At 43.7% G+C, this 14,856-nt stretch overlaps 1 protein-coding gene across 1 annotated transcript in view; it reads right to left on the minus strand.

Moving 5' to 3' along the window:
* Nucleotides 1-14,856, minus strand: part of WWP2 (WW domain containing E3 ubiquitin protein ligase 2) — a 111,879-nt gene that overhangs the window by 19,339 nt on the left and 77,684 nt on the right. Inside the window, exons 9-10 of the mRNA XM_006760341.2 lie at nucleotides 8,852-8,941; nucleotides 980-1,154 (exon numbers count right to left, since the gene is read on the minus strand). Of these exons, the coding sequence (XP_006760404.2) occupies nucleotides 980-1,154; nucleotides 8,852-8,941 (265 nt within the window). The remainder of the gene's footprint in view (nucleotides 1-979; nucleotides 1,155-8,851; nucleotides 8,942-14,856) is intronic.

The raw sequence follows: 14,856 nt of genomic DNA on the forward strand, positions 1-14,856 counted from the left end.
CAGTGATTTTTTTTTAACAGTGATGAAGTGACAGTGATACTCTGGTGGGAACAGGCAGTATGAATTAAAGGAGAGAGAATGGCAGCAGAGAGAACAATTCAGAAGCTGCCCTAACCATTCAGTTGGAAGAGGCAGAGGAAAATCCGGAATTAGATAGCAGGAGGTTGATCTAGCCTAGGGGGTCAATAAACTTTTTCTGTAAAGGGTCAGACAGTAAATATCTTAGGCTGTATGGGCTACACACTCCCTGTTGTGACTACTTAACTCTGCTATTACAGCTTAGAAGCAGCCACAATCAATACCTCAAGTACAGGGTGTGCTTATGTGCCAATAAAACTTTATTAACAAAATCAGGTAAGGGCCAGTCTGGCCCACAGGCCAAAGCTTGCCAACCCCTGATCTAGATGAACTTTAAAGGCCCTGCCCGATAATAAAGATCTAAAGAAACAGAGTAGCAATGAGAAGAGAAGGATCTGGGTGGTTGCTTTGATTTGAAAGGGTGAGATATAGGAGAAGTCTCCGCTGAACAGGCTCTAAGTCCGGGTAAATGGACTTGGATGGGAGGGCCAGAAGAGAAATCCAGTGTTGAAAGAAATGGTGAATTCAGCTTCAGACACATTGAGTCCAGTGGTTCTCAACCTTCCTAATGCCGCAACCCTTTAATACAGTTCCCCATGTTGTGGTGACCCCCAACCATAAAATTATTTTCATTGCTACTTCATAACTGTAATTTTGCTACTGTTATGAATCGTCATGTAATATCTGATATGCAGGATGTATTTTCAGGGGTCGTGACCCACAGGTTGAGAACCGCTGCCTTAGACACAGAGGCTGAGCATTGAGTTACTAAGTTAGCAACACTGGAGTTTGAGGAATTTCACTGTGATGAGTAAAATCCCAGGGTCAGGGCACTGACATTTCCCCGCTCACCCAACAGGTCAGTGGAGACTAGGCGAAGCTGCAATTTCTGCCCTCTCACCTGGTAGAGGAATCTTTGGCTGAAGTGCTGCATGGCGCCCTGGAGCTGATTCCGCTGTGACTGCCACTGCTCGTAGTTGCGCACATACTCAGCTGTGGGGCGCTGCCAGGTAGTGGTCCGAGTGTTGTGATCCACATAGTAAAATCTGCCTCGGGGGTCTGTGCGTTTCTCCCAGCTGGAAACGTGAAACTCAGCGTGAATACAGTGCCCACCCCACCCCCACCTTCAAATCCTAGCAAAAATCTCAGATGGCTGACAAGAAAGGGCCAAGGGAGGGTGGAGGGTGGTGTCTGGCACAGGAGCTTGGCTGCTTGCGGGGAAGCACAGCCAGGCAGGCCCCAATCACAGAGCTTCTGAGGTTTAGATGATTATAGAGAAAATCTGTGGTTGCATCCTTAGCAACCAATCCCTCCTTACCACTCGCTCCTGATTCCCATTTATAGGGAAGATGACCCTACTCCCAACCCGGGAGTTGAACTATTGACTAAACCAAAAGTGGACAAAGGCCGGTCAGTCGGTGAATCTTGATAGTTTTGCTAGGAATTCTGGAAAAAGCAGTCTCTCTTCCTTGCAGGATATGATGGAAAAAGCATGCAGTCTGGGAGCTATTGGCTGCCATCTTGAACCCAAACAACGGGAAGGTGACCCAGTGGATGGCGGAGCAGGAAGGTGGGGGGAAATCCAGCTCTTTGGTGATATTGTTGAGCTACTAGTTCAGGCTTCCCTTGAAACCAGGACCTCCATCTAGACTTTTGTTATATGAGCCAATAAACTCTCTTCATTATTGAAGCCTATTTGGATCCCACGTGTGCTTTTTTTATTGGTTTCTGAAATTACCCTGATATAAGGTGCCAGTGAAAACATGTCGCATGGTCATGGGAAGGTTGGTGCAAATGGCAGAAAGACTCTCCACATTATCTTTGGTGAGTAAACAACCTTTCCAAAGTTGGTCCTAAAACTCCCATGGACAAGGCAGAGCTAGACTAGATGGTAAAAACCTCAGCTGTGCTTGACAGGTTCCATTGCATTTCAACACACACAAGGGCAAGGTGAGAAAAGAAAGTAAGAGAGGGACATATCTGCATGGGGTGATGGAAATGTTTTATATTTTAGTGGGGTGTGGGCTACACAAGCACATGCATTTGTCAAAACTCTGCAAACAGCACATCTGAGATCTGTGTATCTTATTGTATGTAAATTACACTTCAGATTTAAAGATGAATTTGAACCGAATCAAGCCTCCATATCTAACTACCAGTTTACAGGAAAGATAAGGGACACAGAAGCATGTTACACAACACCAGAAGGTCACAGTTAGCCACATCCAGAATATGAGAAACTATACAAGACAAATGCCTATGATCTTCAACAAATAAATGGTCTAGGAAAATGAGGGGAGGGGCGGGTAGGAGAACTTATAGGTTAAAAGAGACTTATGAGACCTATCAGCCAAAAGCAATGTTTTGATCTTAAATCTGGATCTGATTCAAACAAATCAAGTATAAAAACACTTTCAAGACAACTAGGAAAAATGACATGCAAACTGGGTATGACATGAAAGAAGGAAATAGTGTTAATTTTGTTGGGTGGGATAATGGTATTTTGGTTATTTTAGAAAACACCCCATCTATTAGAGACATATGTGATATGTTCATGGATCACAAGATATGATGTCTGGGACCAAAACCGGTTTGGCTCAGTGGATAGAGCATCGGCCTGCGGACTGAAAGGTCCCAGGTTCGATTCCGGTCAAGGGCATGTACCTGGGTTGCGGGCACATCCCCAGTGGGAGATGTGCAGGAGGCAGCTGATCGATGTTTCTCTCTCATCAATGTTTCTAACTCTCTATCTCTCTCCCTTCCTCTCTGTAAGAAATCAATAAAATATATTTTTAAAAAAAGATATTTTTTAAAAAAAGATATGATGTTTGGGATTTGCTTTAAAATTCATTGGCCCCTCTCCTAAGAGGTCAGATGAAATAAAATGTTATTAATTGTCAGAACCAGGTGAGAGTTACAAGAGACTCACTGTATTATTCTCTCAAATTTGATGTATGCTTGAAATTTTCCATTCTAAGTATGAAGGAGGGGTGGAAAGGAAAGTGGTTAAAGATAAGAAATATTAAAAAAAAATTAAAAGCTAAGAGACATGCCCTAGCTGGTTTGGCTCAATGGGTAGAGCGTTGGCCTGCAGACTGAAGGGTCCCAGGTTCGATTCCAGCCAAGGGCACATGCCTGGGCTGCAGGATCGGTCCCCGGTGGGGGGCATGCAGGATGCAGCCGATCAATGATTCTCTCTCATCATTGATGTTTCTATCTCTCCCTCTCCCTTCCTCTCTAAGATCAATAAAATATATTTTTTTAAAAAGCTAAGATACATCACTGCAGAAAATAGGACTAGTCCACTGCAAAGAGAACCCAATATAGATTGTGTTGCATGATTCTAAACTGTTGGACTTGGTTCCCTGATTACCTTCACATTTCATCCTCTGAATTCTTATCTTACTCAAAAGACTATCATGCTTCAGGTTGGTATCTTCCCAACAATCAGGGCTACACTGAGATGACTTTTGGTGCAATCTCTTCACTGATTGTTTTAAGCTCAAATCCTCCCTAGATATGGCTACCCCCAAGCAGCTCCCAGCCTCATGGCTAGCTCCCAGATTCTGTCTAGCTTGCACCCACTATACCAGCGGTTCTCAACCTGTGGGTCGCGACCCCTTTGGGGGTCGAATGACCCTTTCACAGGGGTCGCCTAAGACCATCGGAAAACACATATATAATTACATATTGTTTACAGTAGCAAAATTACAGTTATGAAGTAGCAACAAAAATATTTTTATGGTTGGGGATCACCATATCATGAGGAACTGTATTAAAGGGTCGCGGCATTAGGAAGGTTGAGAACCACTGCGCTATACTGTCCTGTCTTCACCACCTGATGTCACTTTGGATTCAACTAAACATCAAGGCTCTGTCCCGAAACCTGAGAGAAAGGAACTTGGTGAAAACAGGTCTTTCCCTGTCTTCTTCAGGTCAGTCCTCCCAGAGTAAAACTACACCATCTTCCCTGACTCTTCCTTCTCTGCTGACTGTCAATAAAGCACTCGGCCTCAGAGCTTTTTATTCTGTTGTCTCTCTACCCTTGACTTGCATTTCTGTATCCAACTATCCCTGAACCGATCTCCCCATCCAACCCAGCCTATAAACTGCCATCCAGATAACCATACCAGACTGACCTCGTGTGATGCTCCTGCTCAAAACTTCAGCTGACTCCCCACTGCCCTCCTTTATCATAAATCCTTTCAACTAGTGATTTTCATTTTATTTTTAAAATATATTTTTTATTGATTTCAGAGAGGACTATAGGGGACACATAAAAAACCTATGTCTCCTGTCCTACCTCTCCCCATTGCTGACTCCTGCTCCTCAAAAGCAACTACGTTCAACTCCTGACTACTCCTTCTACTACTTACATCTGCTTCTTCTACTGCTTACATACACACTTCCAAACAACGAACTTATTCCATGATTTCTGGCCTTCTGCCATCTAGACATTACTTATGGACTTTCCACTATAACTTTGAGGATTTAGTTATTGTATCCCACCCACAACCCCCACAATACACACAAAGCCTTCTTTTGCATCCTCCCCCCAAATAGAAAAATCACTAAAGCAATATTCAGAGTTTGTACTATGACTTTGTAGAATACTATAAACATATTTCCTTACTTATACAACTTTTTCTCCCTCTGGAATTAAGAACTGCCTTGTTTTATGCTGCCTGATTTAAAAGAACCTATCACTAATTCACCCCCCGATTCTGACAGGGCTGGTGGCCTCTCAGAAATCATGGGGGTCATTTAACTCTTAGCCACATCTCTCCCGGAGCCCTTCATGCAACGTGGGCAGTCGTCCCCCAGGCCTGCTCTCCATTATTGTCCTAGGTCATCTTCCTTCACCTTCCTCTTGGGAACCTCTTTTAGCCTCCGAATTGAGTCTCCTGTGCCCTGCATCTCATGGCTTCTTTGTTGGTTTCCTCTTATCTGGTGGAATAAATCATGAGTAGCTTCTGAGAAAGGGTGCAGCAAAGTTAAATTTCTGAAATCCTGCCTGTCTGAAGATGCCTTTATTTCAACTCCTACACTTCAGTGTAAAAATGGCTGAAACTTGATTTCTAGACAGAAATAATTTTTCACCAGAATTTTGAGGATCATACTCCATAGTTGTTGTTGAGAAGGATGGCATTCTTAATTCCTGCTCTTTGATAGGTACTCTATTTGCTCTGGAAGCTTTTGAGATATTCTCTTGGCATTCTGAAATTCCAATAGGATGTATCTTGGGATGGATCTTTACAACCTAGGAATCTTTTTCCTGCACTCGCAAACATGCGCGCGTGCGCACACACACCCACACGCGTCTTCCACAGCTGAGGCTTTCCAGGGCTCCATGGAGCAAATCAGCTGACTTCCTGGTGAACAGCCCACACTGTAGGCTTGGGTTTCAGCTTTCTCAGCTCTGCCACTTATCTATCAGCAACTAAATTCTGATTAATATCTCCCATATGCTGTTTCTCCTCTTCCATTCCTTTATCGTTGACGGTTTATACCTTTATTGCCATTTTTGTGAGTTTTCAGGAAGGAACAGAAATAAACACACATTCAATCCCCATGTTTAAGTAGAAGTCTCCTGCACTGGTGAATTTCAAACTCCCAAGCAGCACAATCTCACCCTTGATTTCCAATGAAACCTTATGCAGAATCACAATCACAGAGCAGTGGCTGGAGGCCGAGTCACCTCTCCTTCTTCGGTTCCAGGGGCCATCTCCACCAAACCTATGAGCCTTGGACATCCTTTGAGCATCTTTGTTTTACACAAACCTTCCACTGCAACAAAACTGTTCCATGCATCATTCCTTAACCACACCTTTTACACTCACTGTTCCCCCAACCCAGACTGCCTTCTTCTTATTTAAGTCCACTTCCAGCCTTTTCTGCAAAACCAAGCTGGATCCACCTCCATCGGTGAGGCCTCCCCAACACCACGCTCTATGATGACCTCTCTTCACCTCTGGGCTGAGTACCGCCCAAGAGTGACTAAAGAGCAAATTACCACATGCATCCTTAGTTACCAGGTACTGGATAGCATTACTCATCGTCATACAAGTGTCCCATGGGTCTGAGAGAAAGGGATGGCCGTGATAAAGTGAATCCTCTGGCTCAGTCTCACTCCTCGGTGACCAGGTCTGCTGAGACAATCTGTAGTTTTGAGATTGCTCTCACCATGGTAATGATTCCCTGGGGTGGAACTTCTCCCAGTCACTAGCAATGAAAGCTTAAGCATTCTGTTCTCTCTGGGTTCCCTGTTACTTGGCGAAAGTAAGTGCCAGGGACTCAAAGGTCTGCGCCTAAAACTCAGGAAGCAATAATAGGCTATGTGGGGCACAGAGCTGAGCCATCTCCCATTAAAACATTAAAACTATCCTGAAAATAAGAAAGCTGGATCTAGTATCCCACCTCAATCCTTAAAGAAGAGTAAAACCTCAGCCATCCTTAGACAATACCTTTAAATAGCTTCATTTAGATTCCATCCAAAAGTTCACCAGGCGAAGGCCTATATAACTATAGACTAGAGAGGTTAAGAGGCGGCTTCCAGCATACTTACAGAGTTACCACTGCTTTTAAACAGATGTGCTGTTAAATACACAAAGAACAAGTGTGCAACGCATCCTGATAAAAGGCAATGATTAATTTGTGAACACAGTTGGAGAAATTTGACTACTGACCGATGATAGCAAGGAAATATTGTTAACAATATGGTAGTTTTATTTTAAATGAGAGAACTCTTTTTAGAAACATATACAAAATATAGATAAAATTATATGACGTCTGGGATTTGCTTCAGAATAATCCTGGACGGGGTGGAGGAAGGATGGGTAAGGATTACAGATGGGTAAGGAGATGGCAAGTACTTTCGATACAAAGTAAATACTGTATCTTGGGCTTTGCGAGCTATACAGTCTCTGTCACAATTACTCAACTCTGCTGTTGAGCACAAAAGCAGCCATAGGTGGTAAGTACACAAATGAGTGTGGCTGTGTTCCAATAAAACTTTATTTGCAAAAACAAACGGAGGGCTGGATTTTGTCACAGGCCCACAGTTTGCCAACCCCTGGTATAGATGAAGCAAAACTGGCTATCAGTTGATAATTATTGAAGCTAAGTGTTGAATATGTAGGGATTCTCTCTGCCTTGTGTATATTTGAAAATTTCCATAATAATATAATTTCCATAATAAAATGTTTAGTTTTTTTCCAAAGAAGTCAATGTTTCACTTCAGTAACTTCACTGGACTTAAAGTCAAAGTAGAAAACAAGCCCTAGCTGCTTTGGCTCAGTGGAAAGAGGGTCGGCCTGCGGACTGAAGGGTTCTGGGTTCGATTCCAGTCAAGGGCGCATGCCTGAGTTGAAGGCTCCATCCCCAGCAGGAGGCATGCAGGAGGCAGCCAATCAATACCTCTCTCTCAACATTGATGTGTCTATCTCTCTCCCTCTCCCTTCCTCTCTGAAATCATTAAAAATATATTACACCAAGCCCTAACCGGTTTGGCTCAGTGGATAGAGCATCGGCCTGCAGATGCAGGGATCCCAGGTTCAGTTCCGGTCAGGGGCGTGTGCCTTGGTTGCGGGCACATCCCCAGTGGGGCGTGTGCAGGAGGCAGCTGATCGATGTTTCTAACTCTCTATCCCTCTCCCTTCCTCTCTGTAAAACATCAATAAAATATATTTAAAATACACACACACACACACACATATATTACACCAAAAAAAAAAAGAAAATACAGTGAAGACTAAGGATGACGGGTTATGAATTTCATTTCCAGAAGGGTTAGGAAAATATAAGCATTCTACCGGAACACAAACTGAGAGCTGCTAGTCCATGGAAATTTGTAGGACCAGAAGGCGAGTGGTATTTACCTGGCCAACGCCTGACAGCTGAACCAAACAAGACACATGGGGGCTCTGCACCTCTGATACCCTCTCCCTCACAAGCTGGCGAGGGAGAAGTGTTCATGTTTTATGCAGGAGCCCTTCATGGCTGCTTTACTGGGAGGTGATGCTTTCCTGAGTGCAGAACACATTCCCTTGTGAAAGGTCTCAGGACCGGGAGACACATGTGGAAAGAACTTTCTGTCCCTGGCAGAGAGGGAACCAAACCTCTTCTCCTTGAACTTGGATAGTCTTCTCTCACTTGGAAGCCTCACTCATCCTCTGGTTTTGGAGAACTTAAGCCACGTTCTCACAAAGCCCAGCTGAACAAGAAGCACACTGTCTTCAGGGGCTGGCTGGGCACAGGGAGCTGTGAGGTGCACCACTGCTCTTTCTAGCTTGGCCTCCCCGTGCCCAATTTTCTCAGAGATGCTCTAAAAATCCCAGTATGTTGTAAGAAGGTCAGAATTAAGGTAAGCGAGTAGGAAAAGCAATCAAGGAACCCTGAACTTTGCTACCTCTGCAGAAACAAATTGAAAACCTGGCCCTAACAGGATATTTCTGTAGATGAAATGACTGAGGGCATGGAGATAGCAATGGCCCAGGGGACCTCCTCAGCCCTCCTTCCTCCGGGATCCAACAGCCACAGTAGCTCTGAATACACTTACTAAAGCCAGGGCCATCGGTATGGCCAATATAATGCATGAGAGGAGAGGAGAAAGAATATAGAAGGGGAAGACTGTGGAAGGAGGGAAAAAAGAGAGAGAACGTAGAAGAAAGTAGGGAAAATAAAGAGGAGGCGACAGCAGTTAGTGGTGGAGAAGCCACTGGGTGACTCTTGGTGCCAGCTCTAGAGTCTCAGGGCTTGTCGGCCCAGGCCTTACCCTGGAGGAAGAGGACGTTCCCAGGTGGTGGTCTTGGTATTGTGGTCAACATAATAGACACGGCCGTTGGGCAACTCTCGCTGTTCCCATCTGAAAAATAAAGTCAAGGGAAGCATGAGATGCACAGTAGAAAGGTATAAATCCTTGTGTGAAAGGGAGTCCTTCACCACTGATGTGGCTAATTTGAGAGGAAACATCAAGGATGACAGGCAAGATCAACCAGTGGTCAAACCAGCCCCATGCCGCCACTGCAGTCCCTGGAGTGCTTCCTGAGAAAACCAGAACAGCTCCCTCTGTGGACTCACAGTATCAGGATACACCATCCATCGCCCTAAATGTCCCTTAATCACCCCTATGAACTACATTCCATGGTGTTTTCTAAATCAGTCTTTCTTGCCCACTTTGAGATCAAAGGTCCATTTAGGAATGCGATGAAAGCTGAAGACTCTTTCCTCCCAAAATGCACTCACCAACAAAACTCTGTATACACTTTCTGGGTTCACAGACCTCTCCTAGAGTTTATCTATGGATAACTCCATAGCCTTTTAAGCCTATATCACCTCTTGAAGCCACAATTTATATGATTACCACTGTTCTCCTAGCATCATATATATTCACGATCACATTTCTTTTTAGAATACAGGATTCATTTACAGAGAATCATATATACATATATATTTTTTTTAATTGTTTTTTTTCAGAGAGGAAGAAGAGGGAGAGAGAGATAGAAACATCAAAGATGAGAGAATCATTGAGAGGCTGCCTCCTGCACTCCCCCTACTGGGGATCGAGCCCCAACCGGGGCATGTGCCCTTGAATGGAATCAAACCCGAGACCCTTTAGTCCGCAGGCCGGCGCTCTATCCACTGAGCCAAACCAGCTAGGGCTACAGAGAATCTTTAAGAGAGATCTGGGTGACTCAAAGAAATACTGCATACTGTTATTTATTGACTACTCTACCCATAAGTCTGTGTGTCAGGGAATATGAGATTGGGGTGCTGAGGTGGCTCATCTGGGCTAATAGAGGAATGACAAGGTAGCAGATGAAATAGATAATCCACAAGCAAAATCATGACAAAGTACAGCCAAGGGCCACCCATTCCCACACTACCAATTATTCCTACACTCAACCAGCTGATGGTAACTCTGCTTACCCAGGATACAGTAACCAATATATAAAGAATGCAAAAATTTACATTTATAAAATGATTACCACTTTCTAAAAGATATTAATGGTCCCGTTAGTTTTTATGGTTTACACTGATTTTTCTTATTTCTCTTTAGGGAGAAGGCGACCTTTTCCAAGAAGCTGATACAGTCAGTTCTGCTGAAACACTTGTTTTGAAAATGCAGATCTATTCCAACATGACTGATATATGATGGAACAATTTGAGCATAATGCAAACTTTGTGTTTGCTTACGTATGATTTTGCCCTTGGGAAACATGAGGTGAACACAGAAGACTTCCCCCAGCTAAACCCAGTCACATAGGAATACAAAACCCACACACCTACTAGTTACTTCAGTTTACCACCTTATATACCACACCCATCTGGTGTTACAACTCCCACCTGATTTCAGATAATACTCCTTGCACAACTTCGGGACAACACCCACAAACTCCAACCCTTCCCACACGGGCTTCCACAGCAAACTTCAGGTCTTCTCATGGAAAACGTGTCATATTTATTGTCATGTTATGTACCTCAACCATTTAACATGTGTAAAACTGTGCTACCATCACTGTTAGGTTCCTATTTTTGTGTGTGCCACTGACAAACATGGCCAGCTTAAGAGGCTGGTGTCCCATCTGTGAAGATCTAAAACCTTTGGGTAGGAAAGGCAGGCTGATAACACACTGTGGCTTCACGCCAACTCTCCAAACTCCTCACGCCTGTGCAAATCTGATACCCTCTTTGTGCATCTGAGTTTGGAAATGAGGAAAGTCTTGAGGAAGATACTTGGCTTAAGGGTAAATACTGAAATAGGGAAGCTCCCTGAGGCAACAGCAGGAAACACGCTTTCATAATGTTTGCTCCTGATAAACTCACATAGTTGAGAACTCCTCTGGATTCCTTAAGACATTAGCTACCTCTTTCCATTCCCTGGCAATTTTGTGGGACAAAAGCACCAACAAAATTAGTTTCCTCATTTTGTGGTCACTCTTTGGAAAACTGTCCATAATATGTGGATGGGGCTACCCCTTTCAGTGCAAGTGCTGCCAAAGCAAAGCATGGGGCTACCCCTTTTGTAAAGACACGATACTTATTGTAGCAATTGCAGATAAAAGGCACTAGAAGACTCTTTCTTTATCCCAACAATTCTTTTGTGACAACTTTCATCTAATAAGTAGGCTCTACTTTTGACTTCTTTTATATTTCATTTGAGGCAAGGTGAAAACTTTGGTTTTATTGTACTTTGGCTAGTACCTTAATTTGAAGATGGCATACTACTTGAAATCCCGTGAAGTCAATGCCCTTAATTGGCACAGCAGAGTTCCCACACACTGCCAGAAAGGAAATCGGTGTGAATCCTCTTCGCTTATATTCAAGATTTACAGCAGCTCTTTCTAAGCCTAGACTAGATCTGTCCGTCCCATCTTTGATCCCAGCTGATCCTACAAATCAAAGTCTCTCTTTCAGGGACTGTTATTGTCCAGCAAATCTCGGTGTCCTTCTATGAACCCTCTCAACTGGTTTAGCTAAAAAATAGTTACCAGAGAAATAAGGCCTTTCTTCCATTACCTTTTTGATGGCTACGTTTTTCCTTTTAAAACTGGACTCCTGCTCAGATTAAATGTCCATGTGGGTCCTCCCTGATCCATGACCTGGCCTAGCTGCTTTTCTTAGAGAACTCTCAGCTCCTCCCTTACCTGCACGGCTCCTCAGAATTCATATGAATCTCTTCCTTTCATTCATGCGGCACAGTTGGTTAATTCTATTGTCAATCAAACGAGCCTCCTGATTCTCATTTCTCCCCAGTAACTGCTGACCCACATAGATCAAGCCTTCCGACTGTCTTGGTTTGGTCTCCCATGCCAAGAAAGTGATACTGGCAGCGACCTTTCATCAGCACATCCCTGTCAGGGGTTAGGTTTCTCTCCCTTCTAAGCATCTTCTTCCCGCTGAGATTAAAAGGCTTTTCAATCCACCTACCCATGGGTCTCAATACTGCATCCTGGTCACATGGGTCATATCCTCTCCCACTGAATAGTTTGCTTTGATGCTGTCAGAAATAGTGTTCAAAGCATCAAGTGTGATTCAGGTTCCTTCCCAACACATTGCTCCTTGGCCTTCAATGAGTACCATTCAGTTGGACCACAGACTATGCAGGGTCTTTGTACCCGAAAGAACCTAAAAGTAGTCTCCAGTTTCAATTAATCTTAGATACTTTTTTAAACCTAAATTATCTTTGCTCCTGTGGATTTTAATTGCCCTTTATTCAGCTGTGTACCTTCCATGTACATGCCCCAATTCCCTCAGCAGCAGCAGCATTAAAAGGGTAAAGGCTGCCAGGCTGGTGTGGCTCAATGGTTGAGCATCGACCTATGAACCAGGAGGTCAAAGTTCGATTCCCCATCAGGACACATGCCCTGGCTGTGGGCTCCATCTCCAGTGGGGGCATACAGGAGGTAGCCATCAATGATTCTCTCTCATCATTGATGTTTCTCTCTCACCCTCTCCTTTCCTCTCTGAAATCAATAAAAATGTATTTTTAAAAATAAATGAATAAGAAATAAAAGGGTAAAGGCTCAAGATCTCAATCCCACTATTGGGATGACTTGCAATCACTTCTCTCCTATGTTTTCCTGAAAGGAAACTATCTGGTCACCTGAACCACATTTCCTTGTGGAAGGTTTCCTAAAACGTGTTCAAGAAATTAATTCTCAATGACCTGCCATTACAGTGTATATTCAACGATCCTGACCAATATACTTCTTGATCAGATGCCGCTATGTTTGAACAGAATGTTTCACCAAGTGTAGGATTAAGTTGGGAAAGGATAAAAGCTGGGTGAGGGTTGCAGGTCAGTATTAGAGACATTCTCTTTAAATGGCCCTTACAAGTTTACATATCAAAAATTCTATCTGTGGGCAGCTATTCCTCTAGGGCTGTGGTCGCCAATCTTTCAGATCTCACGGACCACCAGTGGTCCGCGGACCACAGGTTGGCGACCGCTGCTCTAGGGAGCCCTCAGGTACCTTTCCCTTCCCCGTCCTCTTCCCCCACGTGTGGTACCTCTGCCTTTCTCTCTAAGCTCCAAGGGCCCTGCTACTACACCTGTAACTTTCTAAATAAACTTTCTCTTAGAATTTGAAAAAAAAATCCCCTATCTTCCTAAGAGCATTGTTAACTTACAGGATTTATTAATTTGCTGACAGGGCATTAGTAAACTTGACTCTCATTCAAAAAATATTCTCTGTTAGAAAATAAAGTCAAAACCAAAAACCAAAAACCCCTTTGCACCCTCAAAAGATGCCTGGCTGGTTACTTCCACAGAAGCCAAACTTCAGGAAATGCACTGAGTGTATCCAAGTATTCTTAAAGCCTCCTATGTAGAAGCTCAATTCCCCACAGGCAAGAACTAATGGGATTCATATCTTCTTACTTTATGCCCCTATAAAACATGACTCTGAACCAAATCCTATCCCCCAAGCTCTGGTCACTTCCTGGGTGAACCACGGGATTTATTTCCTCTGTAAGGACATTTCAGACTGTTCCATGAGTCAGGAATCGCTGTGCAATAGGACACACTTCCTGCTCGTTGTTTTCACTGCTTCAGTAGGCCCTTGGCAAACTGCGTAGGAAATGTGTTAAACTCGGTCCTTCCGCTGAGAACCTTTTTGAAATACTGAGCTTTCCTTTAAATCTTAGCACACTAACCTGTTTTTTAAACTATCAACAACGAGCACTTTATGCCCTTTAAGCACAGGATGGCACAGCAGTAGCTGCCGAGGCTCTGAATTAATTCTATTTTGCTTCTTCCTCTTCTTCAACCACCCCTCCCCCTTTTGCCTTGGAAAGGTCTCCAAAGCTCTTCAATGGAAGTTGGCAACACTAAAAGACATACTTTCACAGAGAGGCAAGAAAATTCCTGGAGATAGTACATATAAAAATATTATTTTATGACCCAGCAATTCCACTTCTGGGAATATATCCGAAGAAATTCGAAATACTAATTCAAAAGAATATATGCACCCCTGTGTTCACTGCAGTGCAGTTCAAGTGCCCATCAGTAGATGGGTGGCTAAAAAAGCGTTGGTATATTTATATAAAGGACTACTACTCAGCTATAAAAAAGAAGGGAATCTTGCCCTTTGTAACAGCATGGATGGACCTGGAGAACATTATGCAGTTAGAAATAAGCCCATCAGAGAAAGACAAGTACCATATGATTTCACTCATATGTGGAATTTAATGAACAAAATAAACTAACAAAACAGAAACAGACCCATAGAGAACAAACTGGCAGTTGTCAGAGGAAGGGCGGGAGCTTGCGGGACTGGGTGAAAAAGGTAGAGGGACTAAGCAAAACAACAACAACAGAGAAACCTCATAGACACAGACAACCAATTTGGTGATCATCAGAGGGAAAGGGGGATGAGGGGAAGTAGAAGAGGGAATAGGGGGTAAATGGTATGGAAAGAGACTTGACTTGGGGTGGTGAACACACAATACAATATACAGATGATGTACACTTGAAACCTATCCTATCTAATAATAGACAAACATGGTAATTGACTGTACCTTTGCTACACCTCCCATTGGCTAATCAGCACGATATGCAAATTAACCACCGACAAAGATGGCAGTTAATTTGCATACGTAGGCTCCAAGCGGTGGAGGGAAGACTGAAGGTGAGCCGGAGCAGTGGAGACGGAAGATGGAAGGCGGCTCCAGCCAGAGCGAAGGCCTGGGCCCCAGGTGCCGGAGGAAAAATGGTGCCAGCAGCCAGGGGAAGGGAAGGACTATTGCATGAATCTTTTCTTGCAACGGGCTTCTCGT

The sequence above is a fragment of the Myotis davidii genome, unplaced genomic scaffold, assembly GCF_000327345.1.
Source record: "Myotis davidii unplaced genomic scaffold, ASM32734v1 scaffold1437, whole genome shotgun sequence".
Taxonomy (NCBI): Eukaryota; Metazoa; Chordata; class Mammalia; order Chiroptera; family Vespertilionidae; genus Myotis; species Myotis davidii.